At 30.8% G+C, this 26,229-nt stretch overlaps 1 protein-coding gene and 2 long non-coding RNA genes across 3 annotated transcripts; all 3 read left to right on the plus strand.

The window, feature by feature from the left end:
* Nucleotides 1–4,189: 4,189 nt before the first annotated feature.
* Nucleotides 4,190–16,579, plus strand: LOC132751984 (uncharacterized). The gene is made up of 6 exons (XM_060742217.1): nt 4,190–4,305; nt 7,844–7,905; nt 8,269–8,568; nt 9,543–9,670; nt 11,921–12,201; nt 16,543–16,579. The coding sequence occupies exons 1-6, from the start codon at nt 4,298–4,300 to the stop codon at nt 16,577–16,579; spliced, it is 816 nt and encodes a 271-aa protein (XP_060598200.1). The 5' UTR covers nt 4,190–4,297.
* A 1,724-nt stretch (nt 16,580–18,303) lies between these two features.
* Nucleotides 18,304–22,601, plus strand: LOC132751987 (uncharacterized). The gene is made up of 5 exons (XR_009628747.1): nt 18,304–18,426; nt 20,827–20,890; nt 21,382–21,473; nt 21,880–21,943; nt 22,436–22,601. It is a non-coding gene; the product is annotated as an uncharacterized LOC132751987 (long non-coding RNA).
* Nucleotides 22,602–22,923: 322 nt separating this feature from the next.
* LOC132751988 (uncharacterized) lies at nt 22,924–25,095 on the plus strand. Its single transcript, XR_009628748.1, has 5 exons — nt 22,924–22,997; nt 23,484–23,575; nt 23,986–24,049; nt 24,530–24,621; nt 25,032–25,095. It is a non-coding gene; the product is annotated as an uncharacterized LOC132751988 (long non-coding RNA).
* The last annotated feature ends 1,134 nt before the right edge of the window (nt 25,096–26,229 follow it).

Consider the following 26,229-nt stretch of genomic DNA (forward strand, 5'->3'; position numbering starts at 1 on the left):
ACCGAAATTTGAGCAAATACAGTTGTTGCTGTAAATGTACATGTCCTGATAGTTCATGATGATCATTCTTTCAACATATATATTAAAAGAAAAACGACTAATGAAACTGAGAATGTAAATTAATGTTTGATCATATGCATATACACTCATTATCCCAGAATTAATTCCTGCATGTCAATCCTTATATACATAGATAAATTTTATAATGTCTTTTGTATAATGTCAATAAAATCCGATAGAAAAAATATTTTATTTGCAAAACTCGTTTTTATTGCAAAACCGGTTTGTAATCAAATTGCAATAAAATCATTTCAACGCAACCAGTTTTGCAATAAAATTATTGTAAAACTCGTTTTTATTTCTTTCATCAAAGAACTGGTAAGTTAAGACCTTCCTAAAAGTTCTTGTATGTATATCACCGAAATTTGAGCAAATACAGTTGTTGCTGTAAATGTACATGTCCTGATATTTCATGATGATCATCCTTTCATCATATATATTAAAAGGAAAACGACTAATGAAATTGAGAATGTAAATTAATGTTTGATCATATGCATATACACTCATTATCCAGAATTAATTCCTGCATGTCAATCCTAATATACATAGAAAAATTTTATAATGCCTTTTGTATAATCTCAATAAAATCCGATCGAAAAAATATTTTATTGCAAAACTCGTTTTTATTGCAAAATCGGTTGTGATCAAATTGCAATAAAATCATGTCACCGCTACCAGTTTTGCAATAAAATTATTGCAAAACTCGTGTTTTTTTTTTCTTTCATCAAAGAACTGATAAACAAAGACCTTATTAAAAGTTCATGTATGTATATCACCGAAATTTAAGCAAATACAGTTGTTGCTGTAAATGTACATGTCCTGATATTTCATGATGATCATCCTTTCATCATATATATTAAAAGAAAAAAGATGAATGAAATTGAGGATGTAAATCAATGTTTGATCATATGCACATATATTCATTATCCCCGAATATAATTCCTGCATGTCAATCCTAATATACATAGATAAATTTTATAAAGCCTTTTGTATAATCTCAATAAAATCCGATAGAAAAAATATTTTATTGCAAAACTCGTTTTTAGTGCAAAACCGGTTGAAATCAAATTGCAATAAAATCATGTCAACAGTCATGTTTTAGTAATCAATTTGATACATTACTTATATAATACAATACAATATATTTACTTTTGAGAAAAGACACATAATTAATTAAAAATATGATGAAGTTACTGACACTGACATGTTTAAGACAAGACACGTGTTGCTGTGATGCTTTTCCATGTTTACAAAGTATCAGGCAATACATGTCAGCGTATTTCTATCATATTCAGAAGTCAATTGTGTTATACATAAACATCGATTAAATATCATCAAAGAAGTTCTTTGCTAACATGAAATGTATTTTTACTTAAATTTGTATAATGTTAATATATGTGTTGCATATTAAAAACACTTACACGTACACATATACAGAATATTGTAAAGATATTCGGTTCTAAAAAATAAAGTAGAAAATTAAGATTTAGATTACGTCATGTGTTCTTGAGTTGCAGAAATTTGTAACAGCACGATTAACCGATCTGACGGGATCATATACCAGAAACCCTTTATATCAATAGCTTTATCCAATGTTGCGGACTACTATAGAAATGCACTGTGCAGAAAATATTATATCATATGCATACAACTTTACGAACGAAAGTGGTATCGATTTTTGTTCCTATTTATTTAAATCATAATGTGTACATTTGAGGTAATGGCAATAATACTTATTTTCATGATCGTTGTCGACATATTGTTTTGTCGTAATTATTATAAAATGTATAGTATTGCGACATAAACGTATAAATACACTCATTAAAGCCTACTGATACATGTTTGAAATAAAGGCACAAGCCTACAATTTGAAATGATTTTTTAAAACAGAAAATTACATCATGATGAATAACTAAATAAAACTATAATAAAATGCACGAATATATAAATTACATGTTTTCTTGTTCTTTTTTTTTCCTTTCTTTCTTTGGTGGTTGGAGGGGATAATTGTACTTAATTATACCTTTTACAAACAAAAATGCTTTCTTTTTTAGACGTGTTGATAATGACAAAACCTCACAGATCCACGTCGAGTCATGGTCTTCTCTGGTTATATTGTAAATCTGAAGTTCGACAATGATTCCATCCTCTTCAGTTTTTTGGCAGTTACATGTACAACTGTATCTCCCATTTTCCGGATTTAATGACAACATATCACATGTCTGATTATAAATACAGCTATAACCCAAATTTTCTTGCATCCATGAAATTATGGAAAACATTGAGCTTTTGAGCATGCATTTGAAAGAGACAGAGCTGTTTTCTACCTTGTCGTTTATTTCTGGTTGTATAAAATGTTCGATTGAAGTTTCACCTATCAATATAGAAAAAGATCATTTGTTACATGCTTTCAATAATATACGAAGGCGATTTGGGAAAAATAAGTGGTAGTGATAGTAAACCGTTATAGAATAGAACGCGAAATCCTTGATAAATATGCACGCTGTATAACTGAATTTTTGTTTTTAACAATAACATTATAAATGTTTTTATTTTTCATCCATCTTAATAATAAAATAAATGCTTACGTAAAATATATGATCGCAAAGAAAAAAATCAGTTATAACTAACAAAGCTTACCAACCATAAAACTTAGTTATTCCAAATTGTAATACATTTGATTCAATTAAGGAATGTTGACGGTAACATATAAACAATATGTCAAAATGGGGATCAATTAACAAATCAGAACCAATTTTCCGATACAAAGAATTGTCTTATGCAGTCTGAAAGCAAATACCTTGCATTCCTTTGAAAAGTGATTGAAATACATTTCATCATCTATCATCTAAATATTTAATTTTAGTGTCACAATTTTCAGTTAAGGAGTTTAACATACATGTATGAGCACAAACCAGAAATAATTATGAAATATGGATTTTGATACATGCACACTTGAGCAAATATGGCTTTATTATTTATTATACATCTTTAATGGCATATATTTGAAATGAATAGTTTTAATATCAAATAATTTAAAAACTAAATACTGTTATTGAATATTAATACTTAGTCGCAAAATATTCCTTATATTTAACATGTTAACAAAGAAACTAAAAACAACGGCTACATATCAAGCGTTATCATAACATACATGTATTTAAGCATTTGTTACAGAAACTGTTTAGGATAAAGACACCACTGTATTTGTTCATTAAAATTATGGCACTCAAAGATAATGTTATGAACTATTAAAAAACACTCTGCGACCAATAATACTACATGGTACGATAGATGCAGCATTTTAAAATAATTTCAAAAACATCTTTACTTTTTACCTTCAACTAAGAATACAATGCACAACACAAGAAAGGAAAAAACCTTTAACAATATATCCATCATAGTTTATTGTAATGGTTTTGAATTTAGAACAATTATTGTTACACTTCAAAGTCGATTCGACACCTTAGCACACATCTTATGAAACATAAGGTAGCGCTCACTCGCTAAATACTTCCTTGATTATATTTTCCCGTTTATGAATAAAGTTTCGGGTGATTTGAACGCTTTATTAAATTAACATTATGCTGATTTTTTCATTGTGCAATTAAGCTGTATTGACTCTATATTTCTATTGATGGAGTGCTATACAGGTAATCGACCAACAGTTGATAGTAGAAAATGTTATAAATCGGTCCAAAATATATAAAAAAAAAAAATCCCTTGGAAGCAATAATCACAACAAAATAACATAAAAATGCAGACTCAGTAGTAGTTAAATTACGGCGGATATTTACAGCAATTTCCTCAGGTCACACGAGTTATTATTAAGTTTAATTAGTAAATTATAAAATTGTAAGTAATAATTACACAATATAAACGTATTTTAACTTTAACCTGTTCAATGATGATACCTACCTAGGGATGGGCATACTGTCGCTTTAATATACGTTTTTATTATACAACAGTGAAGAAGTACAACACGAAGTAAATGCATTAAAACGAAAACAAACAAAAATGACTGATGATATTTACACTGTTCTATAAGTAATGTCCACTTTAGATATGTCTTATCAGTGTCTGTCATATAAAGAGTATGTATAGTTTATGTTTTGTATTGATTGTATATTTGTGTTGAAGTTGACATTAAGATGTTTACCGGGTTCAAATTTAGATATGGAAACATCTAGTGCTTTATAATGGATAAAATTTGAATATATAACAGTTTTGTTCACTAATGATCAAGTAAGTCTGTTTATGTTTATCATATCAATAACGTAACAAGAAGTTTTAAAAAATACCATTATCTTACTATAAGAAATGGCTTAGGGGAGAAACGCTCCTGTGAAACACAGCTTATTGAACTAACAGACTCCCTTGTCAACAACATTTCAGCAGGGAAACAAACAGATCTTATTCTCCTTGACTTTAGTAAAGCCTTTGATAAAGTAAATCATCGTAAACTTATCCTTACCCTCCAAGAAAACGGTGTCTCCTACAAATTCTCAATTGGACACGTTCCTTCCTGATAGGTCGGAGCCAAACTGTTGTACTGGAAGATGAACACTCTACAGAAGTCCCTGTAAACTCTGGTGTCCCCCAAGGCTCCGTCCTCGGCCCACTCTGCTTCCTGATCTACATTAATGAACTTCCATCTTCTGTCTCCAAGTCCCAAATTCGCCTCTTTGCTGATGACACTGTGGTTTACATTACTATAAACTCGTCTTCAGACTCACAATCCCTCCAGGAGGATCTTGATAAGATGCAAATATGGGAAAGGGAGTGGGACATGGAATTCAACCCCTCAAAATGTCAAGTCCTTCACATCACTAAAAACAAAAAAGTCATCAACAACAAGTACTTCCTTCATGGCCAAGCTTTAACATCAGTTCCTAGCTCAAAATACCTTGGCCTTGACTTGTCCACAGACCTGAACTACAACACACATATCTCAAGAATTACATCAAATGCAAACAAAACCCTAGGATTCATAAAACGAAATATCAATACAAAAAATGAAAAAGTAAAACAACTAGCTTATAAATCCCTAGTAAGACCCCAGTTAGAATACGCATCAACTGTTTGGAGCCCCTACACACAATCAAACATCCAAAAAATAGAGAAAGTCCAAAGACGAGCGATACGCTGGGTAAAACAGGATTACTCCCCTTTGTCATCAGTTACAGCCATGCAGAAAGATCTTGGCTGGCGTTCTCTCGAGCATCGCAGACTAGACTTTAGACTTATTATGTTTTTTAAAATTTACCATAACCTAGTAGCCATTAGCCTTCCCACCTACATTAAAACTCCATCTAGGCTTACTAGACATATGCATCCCCTCTCTCTTAGGAAAATACAGGTTACATCAGACTACCATAAGTTCTCCTTCTTCCCCCACTGTATCACACTTTGGAACCAGCTCCCAAGGAACATTGTCACCCTGCCTGATCTAGATCAATACAAACAGGCAGTGGTTAAGATACAGTATTAGTTGACTTGTTGTGTTTTTACTTTTAAATCTTTCTTTCACCCTTACTAACAAAAATATTTTAACAATGACTAGAAGTTTTCAATGTCTCTCACTGTCCTGATCATGTTCATTTTCAGGTTTTTACTTTCTCTCACACCTTTTACAAACACACCGACGCGCACAATTTCCTGCCTATAACACTCGCGAGAGGGGTTGGCAGTATTCAGAGATAGATAGATAGATAGATAGAAAAACATTTAAAAGTTGTTCACAAAATGACAGAACGTAAGAAATCATAGTAAAAAACACGGTGAATGCGGATTCGTCTGCAATAACTTTAACATAATTCAAAGTATAACTGTTATAACAGAAAACTGAAACAGTAAAAGTTAGCCGTGTAAACAGTAGACTGAATTGATACTTTTATATTTTACACGACTAATGGGACTATGTGATGTATTGAGAATCTTTAGACGTTAGTTGAATTAGGTACCACTAGTATGCCTCACATTATTGATCAAAAGCATAATGAATATGTAGTTGACATTCATAGTGTATTTATTATTGCACAACACAATACGATAGGTAATAAGATAATTTTTGTTCATATCGGGCACCGCATTAGACTGAATAACTTCTTCCTCTAAATACAGGTGTTTTTAGATTATGATGACAGGTAGTTGCCTTTGCGATCACTGCGGCCCGTCTGCGTGCTTAAATTAACTAATAATGGTAAGATATGAATATAGTTAAATATTCATTCTTTATGAATTATGCAGCTTTAAACTTGAAAACACACGGTCTGATTTGTTTGTTTGATTGGGTTTTACGTCACACCAACAAAGTATAGATCATATGGCGACGCTCCAGCTTTACTGGTGGAGGAAGACCTCAGGTGCCCTTTCGTTCATTATTAAAGCACGAACTGGCACACACACGGTCAGAAAAGCTACGTAAAAACTGCTCAGTACTCGTCTGTTTTCGTGTTGGTTTGACCTGATGTGTTTATTGTCAAAACTGGTGTATCCAAATATGATATCACTACCCTGATAAAAAATTGTCTACTATTATCTTGATCTATGTTTAAAAGAAAAATAAAACAAGTGATCATGTCTAGCTGATTAGATAAATTGTATCAATATTTATATAAAACATCGATATTTCATATATAAAATTGTGTCACGATATTTTAAATGGTGATGAGTCAATTTCTAAAATTAGAAACACGTTTCACCGCTGTTATTCAGGTCTGCTTATATGCATAAAGTACATCCGGGTACATGAACATAAGTGCAAATGCTTTTCGACTTTTTCAATTATATTTTGAACAGTACTTGATAATTTGCGTTTGTTAATCGTTAAGAAATAAATCAATTTATGTTCAAAACCGTTTTTTACGGCTCGGTCAAGCGATGTCCGACTTAGAAAAAAGTAAATTTTCGCTTTAAAACTCAATCTTTTTTTCCATACGTGTATAAACTGGTACATAAATAAGGTTGGAAACAGTAATCATTTCTGTTCAGATTGTACTCCATTTAGTGAAAATAGGTTGAACATTAACAAAATATTGGATTATAAATAAGGTCAATTGATAGTTCCGCTGATAAACCTTTCTGCATTTTCTTTATCAATAATACATATCTTTCGATTTATTTCATTAAAAATAATATGTTTTAAAAACATTTTGAATAAAAAAACAAAACATCTTAGTTATAAAAACATAGGCGTGGCCATGTATGTATAATATCCGAGCCACGCACCGACTGCCTGTGTTAAATATTGTGTTTTAATTGGTGTAGGTCCATTTGAGCGCCGGACTAAATACGGTCTTTGTTTGCATAAATATCATCAAGAGTCATCGTTATTGACCATCCTCATTATGTCCATGTCTCGAACAATCAATCGCAACAAGGGAAACTGTTTTACTCAATTTTTGTCCTACATATTGCGAAAAATAGAGAAAATCGGTATTCATTAGAAACGTCCGAAACGGCAAAATTGAAAAAAATTGCAGACTCGGATAAAATGAGTCTCTCTATGAATGGTAGTATTTATTGCAAGTCACTGTCCAAGGCCATGCAAGTTGAATCAACGAAACTTTGATAATACCGCAACTATACATGTATCTTAAAGTAACAAACTACATGTATTTGCTAAGATATCAAGGGATTCTCCTACAAGTATTATTACAATCTCATAGCTTATTGACATTTACTGCACTGAATATTTGCGTTCATGTCAATTGACACATGAATTTGGTATCTTCATCGTGCTGACTTTTATTTATAACGTTTTAAACGTCTTTCATTTTAGGTTAACGATGAATTATGTCCTGAAAGTATTTTGCTTTTTACAGTTGATAAAAGAATTTTACGGTATGTAAACATTTAAATTGTTATAATGTAACCTGTACATGTAAGCTATTGATACCATTGTTATGAATTAAAATTAGAATTGCAATAATTTACATAACGTACGATATCGTGGGAATTATTCCTGCAAAAATAATCAAATAAAAAAATAAACAATTAATTAAATAAAACAAATAAACAAAAAGAAAACAAATACATGCAATGATAATAAAAATACAAAGCGCATACTAGGCATGATATTCACGTCACATATAATCATAAACCATGCGTTTCATAACTAAAACTTGTTTAGAAAGATGTTTATTATCAAGGTACATTTGTTTTAGGATAAATGGTAATTTATTATGTCCCTTTCTGACGTTTTAGGTGATATCAAGCTATCATGTGACACTATTAACACACAAGTACCTGCAAATGTAACGTGTATATGTACATTCTCGGGGGATGGTATTTCTTGGTTTTACCCAAATGGTACCCATCTTGTGAACTGCCTACCATCTGTCGGATGTGTACCAATGATAAATGGCTTCGTATTTTCTATGAACGTGTCAGCATCAATATATAAGATGACAGTAATAAACTACAGTTATAGCGATTGCATATATTTTACATGCAATAACATAATTGACAGCAGTGTTAAGAAATCTGCAAGACCACAAGCTGCAGGTAAGTTTTTATTGCAACCTATCAATTCTTAATTTGCTTAATTTTGCCTGAAATGTACATACTTGCAAGTTGCAACACTAGCCAGTCAATATCACTATTATATCTCTGAAAATTACTACCAGTAGCATGTTGATGTCTGAAATTTTGCTCCTAGAAATTTAAGAAACGTTATTTTGTATTTTGCATAGTCCTACTCAATTAAATGTCGCATTTTGATTTTAAGAGCCAGTTTAAGGGCAGTATTGTCCATGAAGAAGCTCAATCTGAGACGAAAACTTCAATTTCAACAAAAAAAAAGTTTTTGACGTTCTTTGAGGATTTCCACTATTGTCTGTTGAATTAGAACAACAATTTTGAATCGTTGTTTTGTATTGGATATTTATAAAATGTCGTACTTTGCTATGTTTGGAACCAACTTAATTGGACTAGACACAATGTGTAACACATTGTACTGTTAAAATGGTAATGACCTAAACCTGAAATCACACACAAAACTATGTAAAATAATATTTTATTCAACAAGCAAACAATGCAAGAATATGGTAAAATAAGTAAAGCAATATGGTCATACTTTTCAAAACGTGATGGTACTTTCAAGCATTAAACCGTACTGTTGCAATGAAGGAGTATAAATGTAACACTGATATCCCAAAAGTCTATTTGTACTTCGCATTTCATTTGAGAGCTGCATGCCTCTCGATGAGCCAAAATATTTCAAAGATGTACTTAACTGTAAAATGTACTATTACATTAAAACAAAACAAAATTATTTACAATTAAAAATAAATCATTTTGTATGCAAGTAATGACTGATTTTGCGGTATTTAGAACCATATTTCTACTGCATGACTAATGTAGTAAGCGCTATTTTTACTTATATTTGGCCCACTTTGCGGCCATTTTCGTAGGTTTTAATTGCCAATAGTAAATTACTGTTTGGAAACACTTTACTTCTTATACATTTTGTCTTCCAGAATTTGATTTAACAACTCAGGTGTCACTCAATGAACCAAGTTCTAACTACTCAAGTGGTAACATTTCAATTACCATCGGCTGTGTTTATAAGTATTGGAAATTGAAAACCAAATGGTTCATTGTCAATGTGAGTTATTATTATCTTAGAGTTACGTTCATCTATATAAGCAGCACGTAGCTAAAGTATCAAAGAAAATCGGAACTGATGACTGTATGCATGTTGTTATGGAAATAAATGATAATTCATTTATGTATTTAGTTCCTGTTTTGATAGTATGCACAATAAGCTATAATTAATTAATTGAGTGGTGATAGTAAGGTGTTACAAGAGGTAGTCACGTTAAGGTTCAAGTAAATATAATGGAAACACTAAGGAAACAGTTATCTATGCATTTAGTTGATCTTAATCGGTTTGAGTTTTGTTCTATTTTTTTCAAATGCTCATTGACAAGTATATCCTTTTTTCAACAAGCAGCTACCTTTTATCTTGTGAGGAACTGTCTTACATAGCAGAAAAGTTGTAAAATAGACAAAATAAGCTTCTATATATATCGTCCAACGCATGGGTTGCCCAGAATTGCATAAACTATGCATCGGAGTAGCATCTTTCATGAAAACACCTTGAGATTTAAAAAAAAACAACAATCGCACGAATCATTAATTCATTGTGTTGTCCAAATTGTCACTCGGAACGTATGTCGAGAGTGAACAATGCTTGAAGCAATGCCATTGCGTTATATGAATTTTTTGGTGTACTCAGTGACACACGTAACACCGAAAGCGGCCGAGCCTTTTATGATATTGAATAAGACACATAATTTACTGCGGATTAATACGATTTTTTTTGTGACTCGTCAATAAATACAAGTACTTAAAACATTTATATACATCTGCTTCACACTTCGAAACCAATTTTGAATTTCTTGCTTTGTTGCAAATCATTTCTTTACATTTTTACATATTTTTCAAATGTTTTCGTATCTCCGTATACAAATAATGTAATGTGCAACTGTCTTAGTTTACCGAGAGTGGACTGTGCAACTGCTTTTGTTTACCAAGAGTTTATATCGCGGAACAAGGCTTAATTCAAATCATGCGCAAGCACGTTGTCTGCACCTAAACACCGTGTATATCCAGTAACGCCGGAATGTGAAAATAAATGGCGGATACCTGACAGGATTTCCAACGCGGTTAGAAAGCTGGGCAATATATTTTTAATCAACCGAACTGAAATAAATCAATAGCCGCATACCGCTGCATACGGCTGCGAAGACATAACTCTCTTTATCCCTTAAGATTATTTCCACGAAATTGTTTACTTTTCAAGATCATTCGCGTATTTTTTTCAGTTCGGTTAAATAAAAAATATATTGGCCAGTTTACCTACCGCGTTGGAAATCCTGTCAGGTATCCGCCATTTATTGCACAATTCTGCGTTACTAATTGCACGAATATTGCGTTATTTTCACATTCCGGCGTTACTGGATATAAACGGTGCTAAAGGGGAATTGTTTTTCATTTGAACAAAGCGCATCGCTTTTAGGAGCTGTTCAATGGCACTGTAACACAAATCTGGTTTTCTTGTTTAATACTTTTAGAAACTAGGATACAATTTCGTTTTGAAGAAATTTATTTGTATTTATCTTGTTTTCTTTTTCTTTCTTTTGAGAGAATTTGGATAGTGCTGTGTGGCTTCCAAAACTTTAATAGCCGTTTTTCTATAGTAAAGCGAGGTCACACGTGTGCTTTTTTATTCTGGCGATTTGATGCCTTTAAGGTCTTATTATATCCTATGTTTATGCTCACATTTGATGTTTTATTGTTGTTCATTAATTTTGCTTATTCAAGTTGATTTTTTATTATAAATAATTAAAGTTCAAGGCATAAACCATAACGAGCGTCTCATTACTGTCTATATATAAAGATTATACACATGGTGTCAAATTCTTGAAACAATACAATGACTTAAGAGTAGCCGTCCGCAGAATTGTCGTGTCGTAACGCTTCCTCTTCAATTTTAAAAACTGCGCAGATCTGAACAGATATTCGTCTAGGTATACGTAGCATTCTATTCGGTAATTAAAGGTATGCAATACACAGCAGACCATTCATTTACAGCAATTGTAACCTAGCTTGTTAATTATTTGAGAAATAACTTCTGCGACTGTCAACAAAACTAATTATCAAGACTTTGAAATCTTCACATTTAACTTAGTATACTCGAAGAAAATAATAATAAGTTTTCAAGGGTAAATGTGTGACTTGTTTTATCCGAAAGTTTTCATTCATTCATTTTCTTTTTCTCATCATTCTTTTAAGTTTATTGATTATCGTGAAAATATGGTTCAAAGAAGTATTTCTTGCAAAACTATTTTAGGTAGATTCTGACACAGAATATTCGTTTGATCGTCATGCACCAATTTTCAATGCTGACAACTCTTCGTGTAATCCCTGTGACGACGACCCACTTGCATCATTTACGATCGGTTTTATCCACACCGAAACAAACGAAAGTAACTCTAAAAAAGTGTCATTTAAAGTGAAAATCTATCACGAAGATTATCCATCAGATTTCATGATGCTAAACTTTGGAAATGAATACACAGTGCGAGGTAAGATAAATGGAAGATGTATTATGCCATTTAAGTCTATATTTACGTTTCATTCATATTTTAATTTATGCACTTTATGCACTTTGGTTTTACATAGTACAATAATAAACCTCGAAAAACAAAAGAAAATCAAATTTTGTTAGCATAACGAGAACAAAAAATAAAGAGAGTGACAAGACAAAAAAAAACAGGTTTTTTTTTTGTTTTGTTTTTTTTTTTGTTTTTTTTTTCTTTGCATTCTTTTTTGTTCTGTCGCTTTATTTTTTTGTGGTCGTCCCTCTCAACTGCTATAAAAATAACGAAACGGCAGAAATCAGCCACCATACAAAATCAAATTTCAAAAAGAGTAGTTATTAATAAATAAAACATTACTGCCTGATCAAAAAATACTTATTTGAAACTGGAAAACTTTGTAAATAATTAATTTGTTCAAATAAGAAATTTTAAGATCATTTAAGTATAGTTGTAGTGACTTTAATGATCTAATAATAGAACCTAAATAAGAAAACAGTTTTGTTCCATAGTACGTTGTAGTTTCTAATAACTTTCTCAGTTGAAAAAATGCTTAACGATCAAAATCAAACATCTACAGACCCAGATCTTGTAAATATGATAATATATAAATACTAAGGTCATCACTCTATTTACAGCTTTCGGATACATGTACAATAACATACCATGTACTACAAAATGATTAATTAAAAAACCCATAGAGCGCGATTAATTGACGGAAGATTATTTCATCTGAATATGCTTGTATTGTGAAATTCTCCAGTTCGCTTTTCATTGTACTATCGCGAGATTTCATTTTTAATAATCAAACACCCTCCAATCGGAATGATCGGCTATTATGACCGACTAAAAGGCCCGAGAAGTTGCAATTGCCCTTTCACAAAATCTGATTTCATTCCATTAGAGGCGCCGTGCTTCGGCGTGGACGCCAATGATATTACAGTAAGGACTTGTCTTGTGGGTGAACAAATTAACTCATAATTGCTTTGGAAAACTAGTAAAATAACAAACAATCACTGGAATATGTATTATACCCCTTGTTGTAATTTTACAAGCCCCATTCCTGGAACAATAAAAATTTCTATAATTCAATAGTTGTTTTCTATATATAAAGGAACATATGATTAAATTGATGACATGATTGGTTTAAAAGCTAGGGCAGAGCATAAGAAACCTAATCTAGAGATCACATTTTCGAAAACCACTATTCGCGAGATTCTCCTTATTAGTTTGAACATATTTACATTAATGTAAATATACAAAAGGGTTGGGCCAAAAGAACATATTTGTAGATTAATTTTTTATACAATTACAAATGTAGGTGAAGCATACAATACTCACCGAGCGCAGCAATCATTATATTTCACTATATTTAGAATTTGTTTTCAGCTCACTCTACTGCACTAATATTATTGTCCCTATATTTCAAAAGCATTTTTATTTAAAAATAAAGCAAAATATATCATCATATTGGTAATGCCATCAGCATTATTAAAAAATCAACATGCCTTTCTGACTCTGACAATCATCACTATAATCATCCTTTGCATCACCAATGCAATCAACGTATATCGTGCTTTTTATCAGAATCTTCAGCAGCCTGACAATTTAAATTATAAAGCGGACATTCATCATTATGAGAAGCAATAGTATGACAACCATCATCAATATTATCATTATCATCATCAAAATCAATGAATCATCATCACCAACAGCATTGTTTTGTCAAATATTAAGATGACGAATAGCAGCATGTTCATTAGTATGAGGTATAGAAGTATCTTAAACAGCGTGCAGACCTGGGGTAATCATTAATTGTAATCATTGATTTTAAATTGATTACATGATTACACTGTTATCATTATGCAATTGATTACCTTGCCCAAAACTGATTAATTTAATTGTAATTTATCAATTACAGCTAACATTCAGTCAGTAATTATGATTACAATTTGATTGACATTGATTACTTTCAGATTTACCAGAAAACAATTTTAATTCAAAGGATGCCTTTACTTCACACGATACAGTTTAACTTTTGTTTTACATTTATACAGTAAAAGCCCTTAATTAAGAGCATCATCTGGGCTTAACTGTGGGGTGGTCTTTATTGTGAATATTCTTATCATTGCTTACACACTTTAGACCATGGTCTGTTTTAGTCATTTTGTATGAGAAAAAAAACTATATGTATCTTAAGCTACAAATACAATATAAAATACACTATCAAAAGTAGTATCTGATGAGAGGAAAACATATTTCTGAAGAAATTTAACATTAAATTCTTTTTGGCCAGATTCAAATATCAATTATTATATGATGTACATAAATTACCTATCAAATAAAAATTAATTCTTCACAAAATAAATGTGCTGAAAGCAACATTAAACCACTCTAAAAATTACCTTCTCACCTTATTTCATGCAATTAACAAATAATAACAATTTTTCACACCTTGTGAAATTCAGTGTCATGCAAAGCATTCGAGCAGATCATAACAACAAATTTAAGATCTAGATAGGTGTTGACTTTAATATCAGTGGTCTCAATAGTTGGGTCAAATTAAGAATAAAGCAAAGAATTTGGACTAAATCAGGTGGTCTTAAAATGGATAAGCGGTTGTTCTTAATTCTGGATCATGTAATCATTGACATAAAAAACCTTGTAAAAATAGTCTTATTAATGGGTTGGTCTTAATTCAGGGATGGTCTAAAGTAGGGATTCATGTAATCAATTATCAATCAATTACTCTCTTAAAGTAATTGTAACTTAATTGATTACCGAGGCAAGTCTGAATAATCAATAATAATCAATTACTGTAACAATAAAATCTTCCCTAGGTCTGTCAGCGCGATCATCATTTTCTAATTTATCATCAACATCATCATCATCATCATCATCGTCGTCGTCGTCATCATCATCATCATCACAATACGTGTAGTTACACATCATTACTTCAGTGATCAGCTTAATATTTTACAATTATAGGGACCACTGTCACCATTATAGGAAGCAGCAGCAGGATGTCATCATCAAAATCTCTGCAATTAGAAAACATACAGCCTGACCTGTACTCAAACTAGGAATCACAGGGATACTGTTCTGCAACTCCACTAACTTACTTATCGGGCTGCTTTCACGTTGTCCTTCCCTACGTAAACAGAGACATAACACTTCTCAGTGACTTTTGAACAGCATAAACGATACAGTCATGACCGCCCCCCTCTGGGTGCCAAATGTGTCAGGGTAAAAATGTGCCTGACCTGTACTCGAACCAAGGACCCTTGGAATAGAATTTAGCAGCCCTACTGACCTAGCTAATTATGATAGCTACATTTAATTTAATTGAATGTTCTATACCATGACACTATTTACATACTTATCGCTCATCACCATGATTATCATCATCAGCAACTTTAACAATTTTAACTATCAAGATGACCATCATCATTGTAGTGAACAGCAGCATATCTTCAATCATCAGAACTATCATCATCATCATCATCCAAATACTTACAAATGCTCATTTTTACCATCATGAACATAATTACTATTATTACAATCAACACACTTCTCCTCATCATAAAATCCTCCATGTAATCATCAAAATCACCATAATCATCATCATAATCAACATAATTCCGTTCATCATCACCATCATCAGCTTAATCATCATTATCAAATTACTTCTGCTCATCATCACCACCATCAACAGTTTCATTTTCATTGAGAACAACAAACATTTGCTCATCATCATTATCATCAACAACATATTTATTTCAACTTCTTAGACATAAACGTCACTATTTTGAGGAACAGGCGCAACATGTTTTCTGTTATAAACATCATCATCATCATTGCAATCAACATCATTCCGCGCTTCATATCACAATCATTTTCTGATTGCATTCAACATACTCCGCCTAATCATCCTATATATCATCAGTATTATCAGTATCATCAGTATCATCAACCTATGAAAGGCTCTTTAAAAAAAACTCCTGTTTGACAACCTCCCCCTATCAAATCTGGTACTCCTTGACAACCCATGGAAGGGTCTATAACAAAATTCGAAAAATACCCCATATACAACCTATGGACCGCAAAATAACCATTACCACTCTGTACTGACTATTCCCAACCTGGATTGTCATTTAATTAAGCGTTACCCCGACACTTACCCTGTGGAAAACCTCAGCTTTTTGAAACTTCTTCAAGGAATTATTTTTCCATTGCCTTAATTTTCTTTTTGCTAACAATGCTAAGAAATTAACTAGTCTTCCGGTATATGAAGTATAGGTCATAGGCTAAAATCACTTGCATCATACGCATTCGCATTGTCAACTAACTATTAAATATTACTTCATTTATTCAGAGAATGTGCAGCTTTCTTTAAATCGGATAAAACTTGAGGTGTTCTAAAATAAAGTTGGTGGTCTTGCGTATCGCTTTGTAAGAAACATAGTAATTGGCATTTCTCATACACTTGTCTGAAACGTTAAGAAGAATACCAAGTCGTCATATTGAAGGTATTTATGATACATTTTTGTAAGACATTTTTGATATGGATAAAAGGAAAATCTAGCCACCAAAAGTTTATCTTTAAATGTAAAGAGTGATTCTTTAGAATGGTGTATCACCTTTTTCGTGCATTTGCATTAAGAGGAACAGAAAGAAGCATTTTAGCCTGAGCCTGTAGGACATTTGTTTGAGAGTCCGACGGAAAATTAGGTACTTTATCGGTATTCGTTCACTTACAATATACGTCAGATTTGGTGATATAATGACCTGTGCCTAATGTTTTTCATGTGCAAATGGGATTGCATTTATTTTTTTTTTTTTGATGATGAGGAAACTATCGGGGCCATCATTTAAATAAGCTATTTTTACATGAAGCTCAGATACACGCATATTCAACATATTAACGCGTGCTTTGATTGGCTAATGCGTGTTTTCCTGCATGTACAGTTTTTGTGCCAGAATATATAATAAGACTTTAAGTTTAGACTTACTTTTTTACAACAATATCAGAAAAGTTAGTTATGGTCTCTATATGTTATATCTATGTTTTACATAAAAGTATATGTATATTTGAGACTTGAATAAAGAAATAAACCTAAATTATTCCTAGGACATTAGTTTAATATGTCCCAGAATTTTTAATTATTATCCGGTACGATAAACATTGTATATAATCTTTGTTCATGAAAAAAAAACATTACGATCATCATCATAAACTCGTCTATGCAATCTTCAAGCGCTTCAACGAGTTTATGATGATGATGATGTTCGTTTTTTTTTTCACGAACAAAGATTCTAAACAATGTAAACGGTATAAAACAAGATTATGACAATTCATTATGATAGGACGGTTGCTGTATTTTTTTTCTTTAATATCTGAAAAATATGATTTCAAGATGCTACCGTTTGTTAGAAAATAATGGTTTTCCAAAATTGTTATACATATAATAATTTTATATATATATTGTATATCAGATGTAGAATTCATTTGATAATAGCTAGCACATTAGTACAGTTGGCCTTCTTTTTCTGTATGACAATAACAACAACATTAATTATTATTTGTTCTCAGCTGATCAGTTGCATACAATTACACTATAACATTATTTTGCCGACCATGGATTGCGTAGTATCTATATATTCATAATTGTTCGTTCAGAATACACAAAATACACTGTATTTTAATGTACCTTTTGAATGTTTCTGTACTAGATACGCCGTTTTGTAATAAAAAAGTATTCAAGACATGCAATCATGTATTACCTCTTATACAACGTGCAGTTATCGATTTATATTTTAGATATGGAAAATGGAGAGCACTCATCTGGAAAAAGCAACAGTGTAGATATTGTCATTTTGGTTGCAATTTTAGTACCAATCATTTCAATAGTGACGATAACGGGACTTTTATTTTCATTTATTTTTTTTATTCGTAAGTTTGTACATTGATTTCTTTAAATTGGACTACAGTTTTAAAAAGAGATTTATATTGTCAGACATCTAGCTCCTAAAATTAAAACTTCTGTTTAAACATTCTTCTTAGCTTTATTCATGAAACAGTCTTGAATATATAGTTTTGTTAAGGGCGAACCAAACAGGCGAAAGTGTAACAAATAGAAAGTAATTCGCATAATTTATGCACACATCTTATTAAGAACTTTTGTTTCAGGTAAAAGAAAAAATAAGAATGATAACCAACACTTGGATACATTATTACTAGACAACGGGAAATATACAGGTATTATAATATATAGAGGATATTATCTACAGTATATAGTAAACTTCAGCTGCAATATTTGAATGGGTGACGAGGTGAAGTGTAATATCGTACAAGTATACGTTAAAGCACCTGCCAATGTATTGTATGCGCGTTTAATAGTTCCAAATCATTTTCACTGTTTGGCAATGTTTAGTATATAAAATCAGTTTTGTATATTTTTTTTCAATTTCTAATTAATTCACAATTTAAAATGATATATGCAAATATGTAATCATGTTCATTTTTCTTGCAAATGCTAGTATTGAGACAAATTTTGTACTCATATATTATTTACTCCTGTCTGCTGCATTGAAATATATTGGAATTAAAATTTGATAATTTCACTGTGAAATATTAGAATATAATTTAATTTTATGGTATACTTAAAGCATGAAAAATATACTTACATTAAAATATATATTGTGAAAATGATTTGAATGATCTGAGTGGGGAAAACACACCGAAAAGAAAAGAACAACAACAAAAAAAAACACAAAAAAAACACCAAGCATTCTTTAAAAATATGATCATACCCATGAGTAAATTCAATACTTGTTTAAGATTTGCTTACATCCTATGATATAATTGTCCATAGTAGTATTCTTTTTAATATACCTAATCTATTGTCGGATTTTTTTTTATTCAATATAGGATTTCATTTGCTTTCGCATTAAGTATCTTCAATCATATATCTTGTGTTCAAATGACCTGAAAATATACTAAATCATAAAATCGTTTAAACATTAGTTTCCGAAATCACAAGACCAATAACGTAGATACAAGTAGACCTCTGCCATGTTTGTATCATTGGCATTGATGAGTTCTATGTAAATATTTTATTCTTGTCTAATTTAATACATAACAATATCTTATTTTCCTCTCAATATTTGCTTTCTATTTAATGTGTGATTTCACAATAATTTACAAACAGATATAACATTGTTCAAAACAGTTTTGGTTTTCATTGCTTGAAAAATGTCAACGCAAGACTTGCACTATCAATTAATATCATAACCAGATACACTAAATGACTATAACTTCTTTGCTTAACGGGTTTTTCGCCAGATTAACTTTATTTTTACCTATTATTCAATCGTTTATGATCGTAAGATGATAATTTATACACCTAAAGTGACACACGGTATACGCAACAACGCGTCAAAATCAAACAAAACTAATTAAAGAGCCTTTCACATGTAGACCAGGTCACATAAATTTTATGTGTATTGTCAATTATAGTGTATAAAAAATATCATTTTGTTTTAAATATTATTGTATTAGATTAAATCATAATTGATAAAGAAAAAAAACACGACACATGCTAAAATATCGATTGATAATTAAATAATAATAGCATCCATGTATTGAATGTATCAATACATATAAAAACAATAAATCAATAAGTCGGTCGGTCAGTCAGTCAGTAAATCAATCATCCAATCAATCAATCAATGAATACTTTACAATATGTACATGAAACAAAAACATTCGGTTTCAAGAAACATTAGTCTAAACAATAACGAGTCGAATTATTTTAATGATTAAACACTTTTAAGATGTGATGAATATGTCACCGGCCTTGATACACTTACTTTACAAGCTTACATGTACAAATGTGTATTATGTGCACAACTCGTGTGGATTTGAACTTCCAAAAATATTTAAGCAGTGCAGATTTGCATAGGGAATTTCTTTCATCTTTCGTAGGTATTGACCCTTTTCAAATTTGACTGCTTGCATTGTATGTTAAAAATTGTCTTTATTGTCTTTAGAAGTGCCTTAAAATAAAGCTTGTATTATTTAATATTATTCTAACTTTGCTTCAAAAAATAGATAACATATTAATTAAGGAATACTATTAAATTTTGTTATTAATACATATAATTCTAATAGAAAACTGGTAATTAGAATGCTAAATGAGTGTCAGTCGTTTAGCGCGTTACTGGTTAATCTTTTTAGTTGCTGATACACGAGCTGACTTTTCCCCCCCCCACCCCGATTAGTTTTAGAATGATTTCCATAAATAGATTTAGACGAATGATATTGCAACATTAACATTAAGAGATTTGTATGAATTGCTATTGCCTTCAGATACATTGTGTTCAAATGATGTCGAACAATCTCGCCACATAATGTTTGCATTATTTTATGCACAAGTTAATGAATGCGTTTTCTTTTAAAAAAAAGGGTACAACTTCTTTACTTTATTTCAAAGGAGATCATCTGCAGTAGTACATCAAGTGTATGAGTTAAAAAAAATAATAAAAAAACATGTTGTCTCATATAATTAAAGCAAGAGAAAAACATCAGAAAAAGTATGACGAAAATGTAAAATTTTAAGATTGAAATACTGGTGTACTTAAGATTGTTTACTGACAGAAAAGCAAGTCGTGGCAGATGAAAGGAAGAACCCAGGCAAAGTGAAAGGACCTTCAAATTATGGGTATTATACAATCAACCTCTTTCTTCTTTTTGCAAGTTTATATGAATTTAAATACAATTCACTAGATAAAATAAACTTTACATTGTAAGACGTTTCTTTATACTATATTTATCCCTATAAACATAAGGCTACTGGTCACTTTAAGAAAACCTTCAGAATTATTTTGTTATAAAATGTATAGGTGGAGCAAAATCAATCCACATGGACTGATATTGCCAGCAGTTAAATACTGTTCCAACGAACCTTTAGTTTTTATAATACAACAAAAGTAAAACAACCACGGACATGAGAAAGTAATATAACAAACAAATACTTTTACTTCAAACTACCCTTTAAGGTATATGTTTTATAAAAAGCGTAAGTTCTAAATTTTTGATCCAGGTGTGATCATCCGAATTGTTACAGCAAGTTAATTAATTAAAAAACAGCATATCTTACATATATTTGTGTGTGTAATTTTAGATTACATATATTCGTGTGTGTAATTTTAGAAATTCAAATCCGTTAGAGCAGGCGGGCGATAATCAAAATCCTGAAGTCATTAATGCAGGTTCTACCACATCAGACACGTTAAATACAAAAGGTAAGAAATTCATGATAAAAGACATCAAACGAAACAATGCTATGAAGATTATTTGTCAATCAATTTATTCCATAGATATAAGTGTACATGAAAATATATGTTTCTACATCATGTCAAAAAGAAATCACACATGATAAGCAAATGCAATACATGATCAAGTTTCTTAAAGCAAATAATAAATGGGAACATCAAATGAATCGTTTTAGTCCCATATATCTGAGTTTTAAAAGGAAAATATATTTGAAGATCAAAGTAAACGTTATTACTCTAAACATAAAAGTTCCAATTAAATATGATTGACAATACAAGAAGCATAACTATAGAGCTTGTAGACACATATCTTATGGATGAAAATTGAAAATTATTAGATTTGAAAACTGGTGTACTAATTCTTGTTTATTGATAGAAAAGCCACCGGTAGCAGACGAGGACAAAGCACAAGACAACGTAAAAGAACCTTTAGTTTATAGGTAGTATACAATTAAACTCTTTCTTCTTTTTTACAATTTTATATGCGCTTTGAATGGAAATCATTAGGCAAAAACTAACTAAACATTATAAGACCTTTCTTTATCAATATAACTATCACTATCCTTATCTCTATAAACACAAGTCTAATGGTGATTTCATGAAAACGTTAAAAAATTATCAATCATGTTATGAAATGTATATAAGATAGCTAATGTTGCAGAATGTATTCCAACAAATTGATATTGCAAAAAATAAAATTCTGTTTCGACGAACCTGCAATAATTATAAAGCAACCAAAATCAAACACTCTCGCATAACAGAAAGGAATATAACAAACATATACATTAACTTAAGGCTATCATTCAAGGTATGTGTTTTATAAAAGGCATTAGTTCCAAATATTTGATTCGGAGGTGATCAACCGCATTTTTACAGCAAGCCAACTAATTAAAAACAGTCTATCTCACATATTTTTGATTGTGTAATTTAAGCAATTCAAATCCGTTAGAGCAGACGGACGATAATCAAAATCCTGAAGTCAAGAATGCAGGTTCTACCACATCAGACAAGTTAAATACAAAAGGTAAGAAATTCAAGATAAAAGACATCAAACGAAACAATGCTATGAAGATAATTTGTAAATCAATTTATTTCATTGATATTAGTGTACATGAGAATATATGTTTCTACATCATGTCATGAAGAAATCACACATGATAAGCAAATGCAATACATGATCAAGTTTCTTAAAGCAAATAATAAATTGGGACATCAAATGAATCGTTTTAGTCCCATATATCTGAGTTTTAAAAGGAAAATATATTTGAAGATCAAAGTAAACGTTATTACTCTAAACATAAAAGTTCCAATTAAATATGATTGACAATACAAGAAGCATAACTATAGAGCTTGTAGACACATATCTTATGGATGAAAATTGAAAATTATTAGATTGGAAAACTGGTGTACTAATTCTTGTTTATTGATAGAAAAGCCACCGGTAGCAGACGAGGACAAAGCACAAGACAACGTAAAAGAACCTTTAGTTAACAGGTAGTATACAATTAAACTCTTTCTTCTTTTTTACAATTTTATATGCTCTTTGAATTGAAATCATTAGACAAAAACAAACTAAACATTGTAAGACCTTTTTATCAATATAACCATCACTATCCTTATCTCTATAAACACAAGTCTAATGGTGATTTCATGAAAACGTTAAAAAATTATCATGTTATGAAATGTATATAAGATAGCTAATGTTGCAGAATGTATTCCAACGAATTGATATTGCAAAAAAAAAAATTCTGTTTCGACGAACCTGCAATAATTATAAAGCAACTAAAATCAAACACTCTCGCATGACAGAAAGTAATATAACAAACAAATACATTAACTGAAGGCTATCATTCAATGTATGTGTTTTATAAAACGCATGAGGTCCAAATATTTGATTCGGAAGTGATCAACCGCATTTTTACAGCAAGCCAACTCATTAAAAACAGTATATCTCACATATTTTTGTTTGTGTTATTTAAGCAATTCAAATCCGTTAGAGCAGACGGGCGATAATCAAAATCATGAAGACATTAATGCAGGTTCTACCACATCAGACAAGTTAAATACAAAAGGTAAGAAATTCAAGATAATAGACACCAAACGAAACAATGCTATGAAGATTATTTGTAAATCAATTTATTTCATAGATATTAGTGTTCATGAAAATATTGGTTTCCACATCATATGTCATGTAGAAATCACACATTATAAGCCAATGCAACACATGATCAAGTTTCGTAAAACAACCTAATTAAAGGAGACATCAAATGAATTGTTCTGGTCCCTTATATCTGAGTTTTAAAAGGAAAATATATTTGAAGCTCAAAGTAAACGTTATTACTCTAAACAAAAAAGGACCAAATTAATACGGTTGACAAATCAAAAAGCGTTACTATATAAGTTTGTAGACCCATATCTTATAGATCAAAATGGAAAATTACTAGATTTGCAAACTGGTGTTCTAATTTTTGTTTATTCATAGAAAATCCAGCGGTAGCAGGAGAGGACAAAACACATGACAACGTAAAAAATCCTTTAGTTAATAGGTAGTATACAATTAAGCTCTTTCTTCTGTTTTCAACAATTTTATATGCTCTTTGAATGGAAATCATCAGACAAAAACAAACTAAATATTATAAGATATTTTTTATCAATATAACCATAACTATCTTAATCTCTATAGACACAAGTCTAGGTGTGATTTCATGAAAACGTGTAGAATTATCATGTTATGAAATGTATAAGGTAGCTAATGTTGCAGACTTTATTCCACCGAATTGATATTGCAAAAAATAAAATTCTGTTTTGACAAACCTGCAATGATTTTAAAGCAACCAAAATCAAACTTTCTCGCGTGACAGAAAGTAATATAACAAACATTAACTTAGGGCTATCATTCAAGGTATGTGTTTTATAAAAGGCATTATTTCCAAATATTTGATTCGGAGGTGATCAACCGCATTTTTACAGCAAGTCAACTAATTAAAAACAGTCTATCTCACATATTTTTGATTGTGTAATTTAAGCAATTCAAATCCGTTAGAGCAGACGGACGATAATCAAAATCCTGAAGTCAAGAATGCAGTTTCTACCATATCAGACACGTTAGATACAAAAGGTAAGAAATTCAAGATAAAAGACATCAAACGAAACAATTCTATGAAGATAATTTGTAAATCAATTTATTTCATAGATATTAGTGTACATGAGAATATATGTTTCTACATCATGTCATGAAGAAATCACACAATCATGATAAGCAAATGCAATACATGATCAAGTTTCTTAAAGCAATTAATAAATGGGGACATCAAATGAATCGTTTTAGTCCCATATATCTGAGTTTTAAAAGGAAAATATATTTGAAGATCAAAGTAAACGTTATTACTCTAAACATAAAAGTTCCAATTAAATATGATTGACAATACAAGAAGCATAACTATAGAGCTTGTAGACACATATCTTATGGATGAAAATTGAAAATTATTAGATTGGAAAACTGGTGTACTAATTCTTGTTTATTGATAGAAAAGCCACCGGTAGCAGACGAGGACAAAGCACAAGACAACGTAAAAGAACCTTTAGTTTATAGGTAGTATACAATTAAACTCTTTCTTCTGTTTTACTTTTTTCTATGCTCTTTGAATGGAAATCATTAGACAAAAACAAACTAAACATTATAAGACCTTTCTTAATCAATAAAACCATCACTATCCTTATCTCTATAAACACAAGTCTAATGGTGATTTCATGAAAACGTTAAAAATTATCATGTTATGAAATGTATAAGGTAGCTAATGTTGCAGAATGTATTCCAACAAATTGATATTGCAAAAAATAAAATTCTGTTTCGACGAACCTGCAATAATTATAAAGCAACCAAAATCCACCGCTCTCGCATGACAGAAAGTAATATAACAAACATAATTTATACATTAACTTAAGGCTATCATTCAAGGTATGTGTTTTATCAAAGGCTTGAGGTCGAAATATTTGATTCGGAGGTGATCAACCTCATTTTTACAGCAAGCCAACTCATTAAAACAGTATATCTCACATATTTTTGTTTGTGTAATTTAAGCAATTCAAATCCGTTAGAGCAGACGGGCGATAATCAAAATCCTGAAGTCATTAATGCAGGTTCTACCACATCAGACACGTTAAATACAAAAGGTAAGAAATTCAAGATAAAAGACACCAAACGAAACAATGCTATGAAGATAATTTGTAAATCAATTTATTTCATAAAATATCAGTGTACATGCAAATATTGGTTACAACATAATGTCATATATGTAGAAAACACACATGATAAGACAATGCAATACATGATCAAGTTTCTTACAGCAATTAATTAAAGGGGGCATCAAATGAATCGTCTGGTCACTTATATCTGAATTTTAAAAGGAAAATATAGTTGAAGCTCAAAGTAAACGTTATTACTCTAAACATAAAAGTACCAATCTAATACGATTGACAATACAAGAAGCGTTACAATAAAATTTGTAGACATATATCTTATGGATCATATGGAAAATTATTAGATTTGCATACTGGTTTACTTATTTTTGTTTATTCATAGACAATCAAGCGGTAGCAGGAGAGGACAAAACACAAGACAACGTAAAAGAACCTTTAGTTAAAAAGGTAGTATACAATTTATCTCTTTCTTCTTTCTTACAATTTTATATTCTCTATGAATGGAAACTATTAGACAAAAACAAAC

The sequence above is a fragment of the Ruditapes philippinarum genome, unplaced genomic scaffold, assembly GCF_026571515.1.
Source record: "Ruditapes philippinarum isolate M1 unplaced genomic scaffold, ASM2657151v2 ctg5802_1_1_1_1, whole genome shotgun sequence".
In the NCBI taxonomy this organism is placed as follows: Eukaryota; Metazoa; Mollusca; class Bivalvia; order Venerida; family Veneridae; genus Ruditapes; species Ruditapes philippinarum.